General features: G+C 43.5%; 1 protein-coding gene across 6 annotated transcripts in view; it reads right to left on the bottom strand.

Moving 5' to 3' along the window:
- The window catches only part of RIN3 (Ras and Rab interactor 3), a 59,606-nt gene that overhangs the window by 5,251 nt on the left and 36,784 nt on the right, over positions 1-17,571 (bottom strand). For all 6 annotated transcript variants that reach the window (XM_048947865.1, XM_048947866.1, XM_048947869.1 and 3 more), the window contains 4 exons: positions 13,179-14,642; positions 10,829-11,137; positions 3,424-3,555; positions 1,210-1,373 (listed from right to left, as the gene is read on the bottom strand). In XM_048947865.1, coding sequence (XP_048803822.1) covers positions 1,210-1,373; positions 3,424-3,555; positions 10,829-11,137; positions 13,179-14,642 — 2,069 coding nt within the window. The remainder of the gene's footprint in view (positions 1-1,209; positions 1,374-3,423; positions 3,556-10,828; positions 11,138-13,178; positions 14,643-17,571) is intronic.

Here is a 17,571-nt window from a genome sequence, read left to right as displayed (position 1 = left end):
CTGAAGAGAAACATGAGGATAGATCTTGCAGCTAGCACAGTGACTTTAGGACCAAAAGAGGAAAAATCAAGCCCCAAATCTCAATCTAAACAGAACTCCTAAACACTCCCAAATATCCAGCCATTCTTCAATGCTCATGTTTGAGAGAGTGTCCTCCAAACTTCCTTTCATCAGGAAGGAAACAGCTGATGTGCTGAGGAGGCTTATTTACTTGTACCCTGTTTCAGGGATTGAGAACTATTGGGATGACTTTCCTTCCTCTTGCTGAACCTACGAGGAACAGAATCTAGAAAGCATTTAGCCATGGAGGGCTGTATCTGTGAAGTTCAAAAAATTCCCAGAGATTTCTATCTGAATAGACTCAGGTTTCCCAGAAAAAGTGAGAAAGCTGCAGACTGTTAAACGTTTAAATCCTACATATTTGCCAAATATGTGGACTCCAGGCTGCTTTTAAAGAGTATATCTGCAGATCAGTAAGGCAGCCAGTAGGGGGTGCAGGGCACATGGAACATGCCAAGAAGTTAAGTTACCTCCACCAGAATGAACTTGAATATTTTCCATCATTCAGAGGGATGGAAAGCAACACTTTCACTGCTGGAAGCTGTGGGAATCTTCTGAAGGAAGCATTGCATTTGCTTGCTGAGCTATTGTACTCAGTAGTTGCTATGAGCTACTGCCAGAGAAGCACTCAGAGATGGATGACTGATGGATGGGACTCATCAAATATCCATGTGTTCTGAGAACATTAGAGACAGTTTTGACTGCAATATGTAAAGGATAATAAACATCATGCTTCTGTGTGGCTATTTGGACCATGTCTCCCACTCAGAAGTCTTTCTGCTGTCTTCACCTCAGTGTTCACAGTGTTGAGCTTTGCACTGTGAAGTCTCTGAGGTGGCCTTTGCTGCCTCTCTGTGGGTACAAATTTGATTGCAGGCCATGGGGCTGACAGGGCAGTGTGGTCTGTCTCCTGTCTCACCAGTGTTGGAGGATTGTAGCACCCAACCACTGGTGCATGGGGATACCTTCACGGACCCACACACAGTGAGCACCTCACAGCTAACAAGCCTGCATACTATGCACTCTCCTTTTTAATAGCAATTTGAGTTGGTTTTGTCTTAAAATAATTATCACATTTAAAACGAGTAAGTATGGACAGAGCCCATCCATCTGCCAGGCTGTTTCTTTCCCAGTAACACAAGATGGTACCTGCACCGACGAGCGAGAAGCCCGGGCCTTGTTCAGCGTCCTCCGCCGCTCCCAGCGGTGAATGGAGTCCTGCACCTCCACGCTCAGCTGCCGTGTGACAGTGATTTTGTCGTAGTTCTTGATGTGTTCCAGGGCTCCGTAGGTGGTGGTTAAATAATAGGAGCCTGCAAAAAGAAAAGGTCTGGCATGAACATCGCACCCGCAGGGCCGTTCATTTCCATTTCCATCCTGCCTGTGCCCATGCAGAGGCAACTGTCCCAACACTTGCATCGCCCATGCCTCACCTCAGGGAGTGTGGGGCTTCTGGTGTGAGTGCAAGAGAAAGGAAACAATGACCACAGTGTTTTGCACCCTGTTCTGCTTCACAGAAATGTCAGCTGTCCAGGCTGATGAGGTGGTAGATGCATTCCCCATAACACAAGGAAGTACTGACAATCCCAGTGTGTTCTGTAGAAAAAGTAGAAGTTTGCATTTCCACCCTGACTTCAGCTACCCTGGCAGAAATGTTTTAAGCCCAGGTCCTCTGTGGGATCAGTGATGTTGAAAGAGGTCTTGGACCTACATGGACAAGTCACCCCATGTTGGACCAGGCCCACCACCTCTGCCTCTCTGCAGCCTCCTGCTGCTTCTCCCCTCACCCTGGCGGAAGGAGAGCTGGGACAAAGTATCCAGTAAGCTGGGAGGCAGTTATTAATGTTTTGTAATAACTGCAGCTGCCTCTGGATGGCGCAGGCACACCGCCCAACCAGTAGTCACTGCTCTTAACTAAAACCCATTCAAAAGTAAATTCTTAACGTGGAAGCCAGACCGTAGTGATTTTATATATTAGTCTGACAGTTTTCTGCCTTCTGCTTTTCTTTTATTTACTTTCATTTCTCTGCCCACTTTTTATCACTTAACACTGGAAGGCACAAACTGAGCTCAAGCATTTTAGCACTGTGCTTCACGATCTCTGAGCTTTCTTCACTGAGCTATTCTTTCTTTTTCTATCCCTTGCATCTGCATTTACTCTCAACCTCCTTTCTGAAGTGATTACTCAGCCAATGTTATCTGGAACTTCCCTATCAATTTTTCCCTTCAGCTGCAGTATACATTTCACATAGGCTTTGCATCTTCGACTTGAAAGAACTTCCAGCAAGCTCTGCCTTTGATTTCCTGAGTCCTCAATCCTGCTGATTTCAGTAACCATCTTGGTAGCATGCCCTTTGGAAATGAAGAACCTGTGGGCAGTGCAGTTACCAAAAACAGCTCATTATGTCAGCTAAGTGCTATGCTTATGCCAACGTTTTTTCTGCTAACAGTTTTTGTTTTGTTTTTTGTTTTTTGTTTTTTTTCCAGCAGGAACATCAGTCTGTGCAGAAATCCTTCACTAATGCAATTGTATTGCTACTGCTCCTTCTCTCTGCTCCCCTCTGCCCTATGCTGGGTACGTGTTCTTTAGCTACAGATTTAAGTTCCATTTAATATAAATCAAATTAGTCTGCCCTTGTTTGTCCAGGATTCCTTTCTACTATTCAGTACTTACCAAAACAAATTCTAAAACAAAACTCTTTTTATTGATTTAGTGACTACTTAGTGAAAAATTATCTGTAATTCTAATTAAGAGTGCATAATCCTGTCTGTAGTAACATTTGCTTCCCAGGCTGTACTTGAGAAGCGAAAGGCCCACAGATATTTACCCCTTTAATAGTAAAGCTTTTTATCCACAACCAAAACTGATATTTCTCTCTAAACTTACTTTCCTTTCTCTGCCTCACTGTGGTACTCAGACAGAGAACACAGTCAAATGAGCCACTCTATTCACATACAAGGTATGAGAATCAAGTATAGCCCAAGGCATACAGTGCAGTGTAAGAACTATTCATTTTTCTCAATGGAATAAATAAAAGTAAAAGAATGGATTGCAGAAGTTTAGTTTTAGGCAAAGACCCTTTGACTTTCCAGCCTTACAGCCACAGAACACTAGATGTCCCTGTTTAGGTTACTAATTCACCAGATCTCATTTGTGCTCGGCCCTTGCTTTTTTAGCTGGTGTCAAAGGTCACTGCACTGAAGTGTTTAATACTCATTTTAAAGCTTCAGATTTGGAAGGCTTGGCCAAAGCTCATCCACAAAATCTAGCCAGAGCCGTGCTGCCCTGTCTTCATAAACATTAAAGTGGGGTAAATAATGATTTACAAAGAGAATATCCAAGGAGCAAATACAGTACTCTACCTTCACCTAGCTGCAGAGCAGGGTCCATGAGCTCCATCATATACTCTACATTCAGAAGGACTTCAGTCAGGTTGCTGCGAGCCAACACATACATGAGCACAGGGAGGAAGTCATCAGCACCATAAGGCTTCCCTGAGCAAAGAGAAACATAGAATGGTCCCAATAAACTCACCAAAAAGGCACATCTCAACACAACAGTAACGGCTTATCAGGCAGCATGTCTTTGACTTTTGCTTAAATTATCTCAAGAGCTAAAGATCAAAAGCACAAGCATATTAAAAATGATAAGAAAGTAAGTCCTAAAAAACACTGTCTCAGATTCTCAGAGAGATTCCTTTTTTTTTTTTTAAACTCTTTGGCCCAACATCCCTTTTTTTTTTGAACTCTCCAGTCCAACATGTAGAGCAAGAAAAAAAGAATATATACTCCTAACAACACATATTCAAATTTTTCACAAGGCAAATCACTGCACTACGTGTGCTTAACTAAAAGTCTCCCAAGTTAGAAACTAAAAGGAAGTTTCTTTCCAGCCACAGTGTCTAGCTGGGAAAAAAAAATCCCTTCCACAATGACTAGGCTAGTTTTCAGTCTTGGTGCTCAACAAGTGCTACAGAAACAGATCCTCATGGGCTCAAGACTCCCTGTGCTTAAAACAACAAAGTCAAGAAAGTGACCTTATAAGTAATCAGTGAAAGCTCTGGGGACAAAAAAGCACACAGATTAATCATTATAATTATAAATATTTTATAAATATACTGCTTAAATTAGAACCCAAACAGAAGATTTACTACATAAACTGCAAAGAACAAGACAAATTTCCTTGTTTAAAAGATACTTTCATGCAAAGATGTCACCTACTACAGATGATGACGCTTTCATTTCCTACCAACACGTCACAAATTTATCATGGGCAACATGTAGTACCAAGTTTCTTAACCAGCCTGTTTTCCCAGCAGTCAAGGTTGATGATTCTTCTTAACCTAAACCCTACTTTCATTCTGAATGCTTTCCCTCAGACTGTGGGCAGTTTTCCTCATCTGAGGTGCTGGTTTCATCAATTTGGAACTCACTACGTGCATCTCATTTGAGAAGTGCTTGCCTTATTTCAAAGAATAAGAACTATCATTGGTGTAGCTGCAGTGAAGTTATGCTCTGACCATTTTTAGCCCCTAGTCCACATGCCCTTCCATGGTGGGGAATGAATTCCCGTTTCTCATATTTCCCACTGACTTATTTCAAATCTTTGCCATGAGTCAGCTTTCCTTTTTTGTCATTCACAGCTGATACAGATTCTCTACTGGCAAAGAAAGATGTTCTTTTGAAGCCTCAAATAAACATGAGCTTAACCTCTGATAAAAACAAAACAAAACAAAACCCAGCAGCGTGGCTTTAAAATAAACACAGTAATATATGTAGTGAACAGAAAGTTGATCCAGTTAAAATAAAGTGTTGGAGGATGAGAGATTCTCAGATCTGTAATTCAATCCATATCTAACAGAGACTGCACACGCCACAGCACAATTTATTTAATGAAAGCTGGATTAACTCTTAGTTCTGTTTGCTCTATTATGGCTATCTTCAGTTAAACAACACGGCCCCAAGTCTTCACCTTAACTATAAAAGATCCCTATTATTTCATTAACATCTAGAGGGACATTTTATTTCTCTGCTGTTGTTTCAGCTTGTATATCTGATAGCCTCAGCTCAGTGAAGGCTCCAATTGGCTACTGTCACACACTGACACAATAGTACAGCTATTTAGTATTGTGTAGCAAAACACTCAAATGGGACATGAAAGCATACTAAAAAACTGCACTGAGAAAAGCCCTATTTTCCTTTTGAGCTAAGTAAATCAAACGCCAACAGATAATTCTGTATAGAAAAAGTGTAAAGAAAGATGAAATACCAAAGAACATGCATGGCTCTTTTTCTTCAAAGCCTTTTTCTTAGTGATGTAGCAGTTACTGATGAGTGGTGTGATCTTGTACTCCTGATTTCCTGAAAGCCAGGAGTGGGTTTCAATGCAGTGCCCACAGCAGAATGTTATCTTCCCTAGCATTTCATCTCCATGACCAACCCACATTGTGCCTACTGCATCCAAAGAAGTTGCTGGTTCACAACGTGAACTCCTATCTACTAGGAGAAACAAACAAAAAAACCTGCTACCATGTTGTTTTTGTTAGTTTGATTGTCTTTAAAGTCAGTGAGAGAGATCAACAAACATCCAATGGACTGCTTGTCCGTTGCTGAGAGGAAACAGCAATTTGGAATCTACCAACTTGCCATCCCCAGTGATTGACTTTTACTGTCAGCAGAAATGAAAGTTAGAGAACACTTTTCAAGAATGTCTACAGAATCTCCCTATTTCTCTTTTGTTGGCTGAGAAAGGATTTTATTTATAAGCAAGCACCAAGTCCGTTATTTTCCACTGCGTTCTCACTTAAGGGTGTCTGAATGCAGTAATAGAAAGAATACTGTTTCTTCGTATGTTGTATGCTCATAACTGCGTAAATTACTAGACATTGTTTTAATTCACTTCTGTTTGTACGAAGCCTGATTCTTAAATATATTTGTCAGTAGCTAAAGCTGACAGCAGAAGCGGGGTCGCAGAGCTGCCATCCAGGACCTAATTCTGAATCCGTGTGTTGCCACAAACTTCTGGTGTTTCCATGGGCACAGGCTGTAGCTTGAACATGTTCAGTAGACAGACTCAGGACAACCTGGAGATGCCCTGTATCTCAGCCCCTTCATGGGGGTACAGGTTCTGTCAGCAGCTCAAATATGACCAGAAGCAGGAGGCACAAAGACACATGAAACAACACTCATGAAGCAAGACACCCAAGCAGTGGTTGCTGTTCAGTGTCCTGCAGCCCACCTGTCCCTAGCACCAAGAGCACTGTGGTGGCACTGCTGGCCCTAACCACTGCTCACCCTGTGGCTGCAGCAGGGCTGCTCTCTGCATGGCTCCACTTCCAGTCTGACTCAGAATCAGGCCTGCAGTTTTGCATGCCCAGCTCAGCCTGTGGTCTCACAGAGCAGTAAATTTGCAGGCGACAGAGTTAAATCTAGCTCTGACCCTGCCACTGGTCTCAGTAGCATTGGGACTGAGCTTGTTTGTTCAAGGTGGTGTTGTCCTACTCCAGATAGGTCTTGCTTGGTTTTTTTTCCCCATCTTTCCTGCAGGATCAGGGAACATTTATTTCATTAATATCTATAAGAAGCTTAAAATAAGCCTTCTCTTCTGCCACAAGCCCATCCTATTATGTTTATATCAAAGCAAATACCACTTCAGCTCCTGGCTGGGATGCAGTGCTTGAATGGAATGGATATGAATTAAATACCCAATTTAAGGCAACTGGAATTTTGCCCAAGCCTCCATAAAGAAATTGCAGCCTGTTTTAGCACATTCATGTATTTCTTCTCCCTCTGTGGTTATTCTGACAACCAGCGCACAGTGATGATGCTCCTCATCTTGTTCTACTAGTTTACAAGCACTGGAATGATATCTAGCAGCAGCTGTTCAAGACATATGAATTTTAGTCTCCATTTATAGCTGAGAAACCTTAAGCACAGAAATGCTAACTGGGATTTCTTCAATATCATAAAAAAAAGTGACCATCCTTCTACTCACTAGCATTTTGATGTCTCTTGTCCATCATATACTAATTCAGCAAGGCTTGATTTACAGTCCAGTTAATTAGGAATCTCTTCATAAAGTAGCCTCCCCACTTTTCAAGCTTCCAACTCATGTTTAGAGCATTCCTGTGTTTGGTCTTCTCTGCTCACACGCTGACCAAACTTGGATTGTTTGTCTCACCCAGTTATTTCTTCATAAACTGATGTCTTGTCTGTTTTTGTTTTTCCACCAATTCTCTTCTGCAGAGCAGCAGCTCCCAGGTATCACAGGGCGAGGAGCTCCAGTTACACTGCTGCCAGTACCCACTGCATATATTGCATCTAATTATGACTCCACAAGTGTCACTTGTGTGTTTGATACAGCAAAAAGTAGAGATTTCTACCATACAAAACACCTTTGACATTTTGCCTGAGAAAAGTTATTTCTGGAAGATAAACAAGAAGCACTCTTTCTGCAAATGATTATAGTGCTTCTTTATAGATGACATATGCACCCAGCTCTGCCTGTGGTTACTAGACTATGTCTATGAGATGTTGGAGCAGTCAGGATGTCGATAGCTTACAGCACCTCTGAGTCCCACCTCTTAATTCTTTTTGCACACACAGCAAGAAAAGTTAGCCAATCTGCAAAGGGATTCCAAACTCTCTTTCTATTATTTTAAAGCATGTTATTCTACCTAATTACTCCTAGTAATTCTAGCAGGAAGGATACATATCTTTAAGTTGCAGTTGCATTTTGAAAACATATGCTGCTATTATTTAAAATTTCCCAGAACTTGGAAAAGCTTTGTGAGACACTGCAGTACTATCATAATTGTCCCTTCTGGGAGGATTCATTAATAATACCATTGCCTACACTATACACATGAACACTACCCCTAAACTCCTATTATAGCCAGTTATGAACTAATCAATATCATCAGAGAAGCTGTGAATCATCTCACCCTAAAGCAGACTCCTACCTTTCACCAGATGAATCAACTGAACTCGACTTCCTAAGACTCTGTGGTTTATAACGAGAAGCTGTATGTGATACCCATCTGTGCCACCTACAGCCAGATATAGCTGGAGATGAGTCCTGCTCCAACATACATCTAAATCTTGTGGTTGTACTCAGAGGTCTGTTAGAAGAAAGGTGACTGACAATGACCGTGAACCTGCCTTCTCGATTCCTGGTGATGAATCCACAAGTAGATTGCTTTCAACTTGAAGGAGAAATGCGGCATTGTGCCAGCTGAGAATTTGACCCATTCAGCTCATAGTCTATGTATCTAACATAAATTATCACAGCCACTTTACCAGACACATTTTGTTATGTGATCTAAATTGCATTCTTCTATTATAACTCTGACAACCAAGCCAGCAAACACCTCTTTTCTCAAAACTGTGGGATCAACATGGAGCCAATCAAGGCTGACTTCAAAGTTTCACAACTCTTGCAATGGTACAAAGATGGGCACTGCCATAGGTACACATAGTTCTGACTATCCTCAGCTTTAAAGAAAACTTGGTACCAATTGGATACCCCTGAACCTCAACTAATGTAGATGGATCCCAGTATGTTAAAAATCTTGTGTCTGGGAAAAAAAAAAAAAAGTGTTTGATTAGATTGTATTTGTGCTTTTTTTTTTTAGATATGAAGCCATATTTTCAGGTCATCTTGTTCTGCAGTCAGCCTAAAGTAGATAAAGACCTGACCTGAACTTTCCACTTGCAAATTAAACAAGACAACATATGTATTTACAGCATTACTGAACAGATTATTTTTCTGACAGAGATTCTGCAGCAGAGGGAAAGGTTAGTTTTGTGTTCCGCATGTGCTGACCTTGGAAGAGGAGAGACCTCACCAATTCAGCAGTGAGTAAAAGGAGATAAAAGAAGAACAGGCAATTGCACAGGAAACAGAGTGCGGCCTCTACTCTTCCGGTGCAAAGAGAATACACTGTCCTGGGGCTGCTGAAAGCAAAAGGTGCCCTGTGCTGCTGCTTCTGAAGCAGTCAAAGGAAAGAACTACATGCTGAAATCTGGCCTGAGCAGCCCACAGCACCGTCTTCTGCACAGCAACAACTGGGAATCTTTCATCAGAAAAAATATTTCAGTTTGCTTTGTCCAGTATTTGTCTTTGCCAGGTGGAAAACTGAAGTAATGCTTGTGATCTAGGGTGTTTCACATGATTTACTTCTAACTGTGTCTACAGGATTTCTCACTGTATTTGTCTCTGAGTGTTGTGTCTGCTATGACTTAGACCATTGCATTCCTCCTCTTCTGGATGCTAAATTCACAGGAGTACATATCCCCAATGCCAGGCCAGTTTCCTTCTGACTGCATGCTGATGTGCAATAATGGTCATATATGTTGGGTAGGGAATTGGCCGCACAGGGGAGAATTTGGCTTCCGAATCGCATCCTACTCACAGCAGTATTTGACATAAGAAAAGAGCTGAGATGGCCAAAATGAAGTGCTTTGGGTAGAACAGCAAATCACAATGAAATAACCTGATTTCTTGAATGCCAAACATTTTGAAATTTTAGGGTTTTTAATGGCTCCACTGGCCCATAGTTTCTTCCGCATAAGGTGACACACAGTATTTCCTGCAACAGGGAAATTCCAACTCTGAGCTAGCTGAGGTATGACAAAATATACCAACAGCATCAGAAGGATACCCTTAACCCACTGGGTAGGTTTTAATGTGGCATTTGAATCTTAGAACTCCACCAGATATTCTTTCAAAACTTAAAGTAACACAGCTGTTTTAATAGAGTTACTGCAAATTCCCCTATGGGTGTCCACATCTTCTCATAGGATGGGAAGACAGTCAGAGATCCTGTCCACTCTGCAGCATAGGCTCAGCCCTGCTGTGGCTTCCTGCTCTGCTGTTCACGTGTCTAGATGGGTTGTTGAATTCTGCTGCATACTGTTCAAGTGAGGACACTGAGATGAGGCTCAAAAGAGACACAGCTCCTGTGTGAATGCCTCATGGCTGTTGGCAGTGGGAAATAAAGCAGAGCAGTTACAAACATTTTTGGAGACTCTAACTTCTTGAACAACTGCAGATCATTACAAATGAGCTCATGGCTAGTCTCCAAGTTGTGCACAGCTTGTAATCCACTCCCCAGTATGTGAAGAAAGTTCCTAAATTGACAAAGCAAGCTCATAGAGGATGGTGTTTACTGGTCTATCTGCAAAAATGCATCCTGTCTGCAGGATAAGGGCTTAACATGTGCATTTAGCGGTTGGCCTCAAGTCTAAGTAAGGCTTCCTCACACCAGAAAAGCTTAGCAGTGGCTCATGAAATTTACTGGAGCATCAGGAATTTGTAACATACAGCACAACTATTCTGCTTCTCCTCCACAATTTAGGCAAAACTTTGTCAGAGCCAAATCAAGAGACATTTCTCAAAGACCCATTCCTAGAGTTTGCCATTAAACTGCTACAAGCTGAGACTTTGGAGTTATGGAGCTTGAAGTTAACCAAGAAACATATTGTACCTGTTATCAGTGCTGAAAATTTCACAGAACCTAATCAGCCCAATCTGAACACAGCTTATCACAGAATCACAGAATCACAGAATTGTAGGGGTTGGAAGAGACCTCCAGAGATCATCGAGTCCAACCCCCCTGCCAAAGCAGGTTCTTATGGAGAGCTGTTAGCAAACACACTGACCATTACTGCTACCTCCACTCTATTACCACACTGTAACATAAACCCTGCTCCTGTGATACCTGGGGAAAGACCAGTGAGGAGTATCATCAGGGTAGGAGTGCTGTACCTGGGTTTCCCTGAGACATGGAGTCATAGATGAGTTTGCAGGACTTCAGTAAGATGCCAATCTTCTTTTCTGGGGAGTAGGCCTTGTGCATGGTTGAGAACTTGTGAAGGATCTTGTCCAGCACAACATTTTCAGGTACACTGGTCGTTACACCTAGGTCAGTGGTAGTTGTGTTTTGTATCACAAGCTGGTTCTCTTTTAGCTGCTGTAAAGATCCATCTTTGTTGTGGATTTCTTTTAAGTAAGAATTGATGGCTTCTTTTAAAGGTTTCAGGACACATTTGTACAAAGCTGTCTCAGCAATCACATCTGCACGGAGAAGGGAGAACACAAAAATCCATTGTAAATAATCAACACTGGAGTAGAGGTGCCAGTAAGACTCCTAAAAAAACGTGGTTATTCATGTACTGTTGTATAGCTTTGAGCAGGAAACAGAACTTACATTTCAGAAAGTAAACATTTTATTACCAGTACTCACCAGAAGTCCTGGAAAGGCTCAAGGCCAGCATGAAAGATACCAACATTTGCTCAGAAGTCTCCTCCTCTCACCCTTCCTGCTCAAGTTACTCTAATTTACTGATATTTAAGTCAAATCTTATGCCACCTGTAGAAGAGGAAGTTGTGTGGGCTGAACGTTTGCTTAATATTCAGCAGGAGAGAAAAGGAAGCAGGAGAGACTGTGAGAAAGTGCCTTTTGTCTGTTGTCCAGACCCTAGAAACCAGTAGTAGGGCCAGCAGGAGTGCAAGGATCATTTGTAACCCCTGCACTGTGGCAAACAGGTCACTGCCAAATAAGTCCATCTGCTCAGCCAGGGAGGAATGAAGCAGAAGGCATACAAAGTGTAACTATTTTAAGGATTCCAGTAAATCAGCCTGAGGCAGGAGGGATTTGAATGGTAAGTCTTGTGTGGTGGCGATCCCTGTCCTCTTCAGGAGCAGACAGACACCTCCTAGGCTGGCAGAGCTGCACTGTCCTGATAAGGAACTGCAGATGAGCAGTGCAGGATCTAATGAAGCATGTCTGTGTGAAGGTGAGGTAATCCTTGCACTCACACAGCTCTGCCAAGCAGAAAAAGGACACTTGTTTCTGGTTCCTTTCCACCTTCCCTAAACAAGATTAATGACAGACTTCCCTGTGCTGAAAATCCCTCTGTCTCCAAGAAAGGTGTTACTAGGGTAAATATTGTAGGTCTTACATGAAGTGAAACAGCAGCTCCTCTCTCTGAGGTATGTCAGAGGCTGGCACAGGTTCACTCTGCCAGAGAGGCTGCAGGGCCACCTGAAGCCTTTGCTGGGTGAAAAGGAAGCCAGCAGGGGTTGCTGAGACCAGCAGCTGATCACCTCTGGATCCCAACACGTAATGGAGCGGCAGGTATCTTGGGCACCCAGGTCTACGAGACGTGGTCGTTGGCCATGTTCTGAGCTGGGGGTCTTCCAGCTCCCATTTTTCTCTGGGCCAGTTTACGAAGCTCATAAATAGCTCGGCATTGGTTCTCAGGTTCTCAGTAAACAGTTTTAAGTCGAAAGAGTGTGAGAGTACGTGTGTAAATGCTTTTTCTGGCTGTACTGGAGGATCGAGATCCTGCAGCCCTAGTGTGTTCCCACATGGACGTATGTTAAACTTAGGCCAGTTCATACTTTTAAGCAAGGAGGGAATTGGCACATAATTCCTCACAGCACATTGAAGAAACACCCTCAAGTGGCTGAAAGGATTATTTTTTCCTCCCCAAAGGCAAGTAATTTATTTAGCATAGAGACATGAATGCTGCATTTTTGGGGCCAGCAGAGGTCTTGGAACAGGCAGCTCTTCCCTGCCTCAAGGCTGAGTTGTGCAGTCCTGGATCAAGTGATTCCTCTAGCCTGCCACGCCAAATGGTTGCAGTCTGTCCCTCCTTGTGGGATAGCAACCAGCCCTCTATCTGTACACCACGAGCAAGGAGCTCTCCATCCTCATCACAGAGCCTGGGGAAGGGAGCCAGGGCAATGGGAGAGTGCAAGGGCTTGTCATGCAGAGCACAGCTTTTGGTGCATGTGTCCATACCTATATATACGTATGCATATTTTTACACATGTATATGCGTATCCACATACATATATATGTCTCACATACACAAACACGTATCTCTTCTACTTAAACTCATTCTCTCAAAAAATTCAGAATAGAATTTTCCCCCTTATGGACTCCTAGTTTTTAGAGCTGCTTCTCGAAATGCTGGAACAGCAGAGCAGACTTCAATTCAACCCCTCAGATTTATAATTTCTGTAAAGCAGAACCTGTGTCCATATTATCTCATTTCCCTCCTTACCTTCCCAAATCCTGCCCAAGAACTAGCAAAGTATAAATACATACCTAATTGCTCGTCAGTGTAGGCAGCTGGATCTATCAGAGATTTCAGCTCGGTGCTCTGTACTAGGTAACTCTTCAGCTGTGTCATCATCATTCGGATTTCTTGTAACATCTCTGTGCTGGAGCTCTGCTTTGCCATCATCTCCAGACTGTACACTCTGTAGTCTTGCACCAGGTTGCCAAAGTATGAGTCCTTATCCTGTGCCAGCTCCACTATCTTCTTCTGCAGCTTTCTATCATTAGACAAAAAGACTGTGAAGACGTTGGACAGGCTGACAAAAGACAGCCTGTTCTTGGCCTTGCCCAAGATCATGGAGCGTGTCTTTTTAGTAGACAAAGTACCCAGCATCTCCAGGTCATCCTCAGTGCTGCTGGTGGAGTAGGAGTCTGGTTCAGATGCTGATGTCTGGGCTGCAGCACTGCCTCCCAGGCCTTCCAGGGACAAGTGTGAGCCCTTCAGTTCAGCTGAGTTCACAGACTTGTGGCCACATCCCTGTTCGGTCTCAGCATTGGTGCCAGTGGCAGCGCCTGCTGCTGATGCTGAGCTGCCCGTGCCCTGAGCTTGAGCTGTGGCTGCAGGCTGCTCCACCACTGTTATGTGATTTGACTGGCAGGAGCTGAGGACCCGCGGTGCCTGGGAAAGCCTCTTCCTTCTGGGTGGTGGGATAGGAGGCAACTTTCCTTTCTCAGTGGCATCACTTTGTACCTCAGGCATGGACTGCTTCTCTGCAGGTTCGGGCTTTGCCTCCTGAAACTGTGACACAGCCTGCTCAGGAACCTCTCCAGGCATTTCTGCAGCCTTCCTGCACGACAGCCTTTTACCTTCGCTCTGTGTATCCAGCTCTTGTTTTTCTTCAGCCTGTTCCCTTTTTGGTGTTTCACAACTTGCAGGCTTACCCGTGCAGTTCTCCTCTGCAGCCCTCTCAGATGGCCGCCTCCGCGGGGGCACAGCAGGCTGGGGGCCCTTCTTGAGGCTGCCGGCTGATGGCTCCTTGTCAGAGCAGCTTTGCTTCCCTTCCTCACCATCACCGCCCACGGTTTTCATTTCCTTGATGCTCTTGCCCAGTGGCTGAAGAAGCTGTGCTTCTTCACAGGCCGTCATGGGTTCCCGTGGGAGCTTCAGGGTAGACTTCTTCTGCCCGTGAGAATGTGGAGGGGGCGGTGGGGGGCGGCGGGGTGATGTGGTGGTGGCAGCGGGCAGGCTGGAACACACAGCATGGCCCTTGGGAGGAGGTGAGTCTGGAGGAAAAGGATTACTGCACTCTTCTATAAAAATAGGATTCACGAACCACAGCCTGTCATTTCCTATTGACAGCTCAATTTCACATGAGCAGTGGTTTGTGCTACTTGCGACACACTGCGTAGATCTCAAACCGTCTGCCTGGACCGTGCTGAGGGCAGAGTCTGTTGCAGGGTGGGATAACGCCTCTGTGCTCGTTCTGTGGTTTAAAGAGGAATCCCAAAAGTCTGACAAAAATCAAAAAAAGAGAGGGAAGGAAAAGAAGAATGAAAAAAAACTCCTGTAGAAAATTTTAACTGCTAACTGTAGTTGGAAGTCCTACATTTGTTAAAAGAAATAGTACACTTCTTTCACATCTCTGCACAAAACTGTGTGAAAAAAGGGCTGATACTTTGCGCATGTGAGATACTTCAAACCAGGGGATGATATCAGAATGGTCACCACAGGAATTATTCTTGGCGATTTTTAGACACTCTTCTAGTGAGAGCTATTCATGCTGTCCCAAGTGAGCAGGAAGGTACAGCAGTAAATATGCCTATTTGAGCAAAAGAGTCTATGGTTTGCTTAGTGATCACTGCCCAAATTGCAGAGACAGTGGGTGAAGGCTGCAGGAAGGCGCAGTTTCCCTCCTGTGGGCTACAGGAAGCTGTGGGGCTGGGACCTGCAGCCTGGATCCAACATCTGCTGGAAGCACCAGGAGCATCAGCTGAAGTTCCACAGTATGCTCATGTAGCAGATCCTGGTCTGCATAGAGCTCTGATCCCACTTTACTCTACAACCAGACCAGAAATATATGACTTTGCTATATCATTTAATATTACTTTGACTGATAACATTTATCTTGAACTTCTGCAACTCAGATAATCATTGTCCATAGCCATGCCCGGTCCCTGTTTTGCACCTTGCCTCAAGATCGCCCACCTGCAGGTATAAGAGAGGAAAGATGTGCAAAAGACTGCATATGTATGAGGGTTTATACTGAAGGACTACAGAACAGTATGTTGGTACCATCAGCTGTGACTGGGAAAGGAAGATGATTCAGATGCCAGATGTCATTTCCATACATTACAAACCTCTTATTAGAATTTGTTTTTTCAATAAATTGTTTTAAAACATTTTGAAGTGTTTTTATGCCTTCTGAACAGATCCAGTACATATTTAAGTTTTTTCCCTTCCTCCAGAGCTGTGTTTTCAAGCCTTTCTGGTCCGATTGCATATAATCATTCCTTGAGCTGCTAATTCAGGATCCTTTTCTGGAAACAGTGTTTGCAGTTTCCTGCAAACTGTGTTTTCTGACCAACTAAAAGGGGAAAACTTCTAAGGGTATTCCCTGGATGAGAACATGGGGAAAATGTGAAATCCTGGAAACACAGAGATGCAGATAACTAGAGTACTCCGGCATGCCTGGTGTCAAGCTTGCAACTTTAAGAGTTAGATACTAGCTCTTCCCTTCCATTTTTATCCAGCTGAAATTGTTGAGTTATCCCTTCTCAGCCTAGGCTGGTATCCATGGTTAATTCAAGTTTAAGAACACCATGTCTTCTCTGGGAGGTTGAGTTTTTCATTCTCTCTCACCGTGAGAGGGAGGAGAGAAAAGAAACTTAAAATGAAATGTTACCAGGAACAGCAGCTCTTGGGAACAGACATACAGATGCAACACCAGCATGCTGCCAAGCCCCTCACATCCGAGACTGTCTGGGTCACGATTTCCTTTAAATGCCCTAAATCCTCTGTGTATCAGCAAATACTGGGCAGTGGAAGTCAGTATATAATGCTGCAGAATCTCCTGGGCTGAGGAAATGGTGAGTAAGCCAATCCACAAAAGGGAAGTTGGTTACTTTTCTCAGTAGAGGCCAAGGATAAAATGCTGTGAAGCGAATGTGATGCTCCACTCAGCCTGAGAGGGTCCAAATGAGGCCGTGGTGGTCTTACCAAGGGTTACACAGCTGCTTCACAGAGGTGCTCCCTAGCCAGGCCATGCTGTAGGCATTCTGATACTTCTGTTGCTGTCCTGGTTCTTCCTTTAGCTTACACTCAGGAGGGCCGATTAAGAAGTTATTTGAAGAGTTTGAAGACTTTGGCACTTCTATGAAGATGCTCTCTGTGCACTGCAATCATGCTAATTCTTCTGGTAAAACACTTTCTGTACCAGAAAAGTCAAGGCTGGAGGACCTGCAGTATATCCTCTTTGACAATATATGTTGCAACCAGATCCTCTGTGGAACAATCCAGCTTGCAGGTAAACATCTTATTTTCACTTCTCAACCTCCGCTGTCCCCCCATCAATTTGAAATAAATAAAAATCACCATATTAAAATTTCAAGCAATGATGAGTTCCCTTTGGGAGAGTCACACTGGGAAACATGCACTGTTTCATTGTATGACATTTTGTTCCAGCGTACAGCACCATTCTTTACTCCATCCTCTGGCCTCACCGAGGCATGACATCCCAAAAAACTACCATCGTTTCCCAGAAAATCCCTACATAACATTTTTTCTCACTTGTCAGAAACTTCTCTGGCATGCACTGCCCTATGGCTGACAAACCTGCAGCCATCGCCATTTTTATGACCACCAGTGTACAGGACAGAAGAGGGCTACAACTAACACTGCTTCAGTGCATGTGCTTCAGTTAATCTTTCCTTTCAGAAGCTGCTGGAGATTGTTGCCAGAAACACGACCTTCCCTGTTGGCTCAGATTATTTACAGAGAAGGTTGGACAATCATGATGTGCTTTGTGTTTTAATCCAAAAGTTTACATTTGCTATAACCATAAAAATCAGTAATAAGTTTGCAGCTTATTTCAAATTGCTGGTTGAACACCCATATTTAAAAATTGGAACATACTCAAAATAGAGGATGCTGAGGGTGTCAGAGGCAAATCTGCTTGGCCAAATTCAACGAAGCTGGCTGAACTGAAACCAGAGGGGTTTGCCCATCCATTCTGGGAGATCTAATGCAGAAGATTCTAAAATAGATCCCGAAAGCCCCAAGGTGTTCTTTTGAGTATCTCTGAGTGAGCTAACTCTTCTGCTTCCAGCATTGCTTCATTGTTCTCAACAGCTCAGTGAAAACTGAAATGCAAAGGAACATAAGAGACATTTTTTTGACTGTAACAGCCATCTCAACTGGAGTGCAGTTAATGGGAAGAAATAG

Source organism: Lagopus muta, chromosome 6 (genome assembly GCF_023343835.1).
Source record: "Lagopus muta isolate bLagMut1 chromosome 6, bLagMut1 primary, whole genome shotgun sequence".
In the NCBI taxonomy this organism is placed as follows: domain Eukaryota; kingdom Metazoa; phylum Chordata; class Aves; order Galliformes; family Phasianidae; genus Lagopus; species Lagopus muta.
The sequence above is the reverse complement of the archived record's forward strand: the minus strand, read 5'-3'. Positions and strand labels throughout refer to the sequence as shown.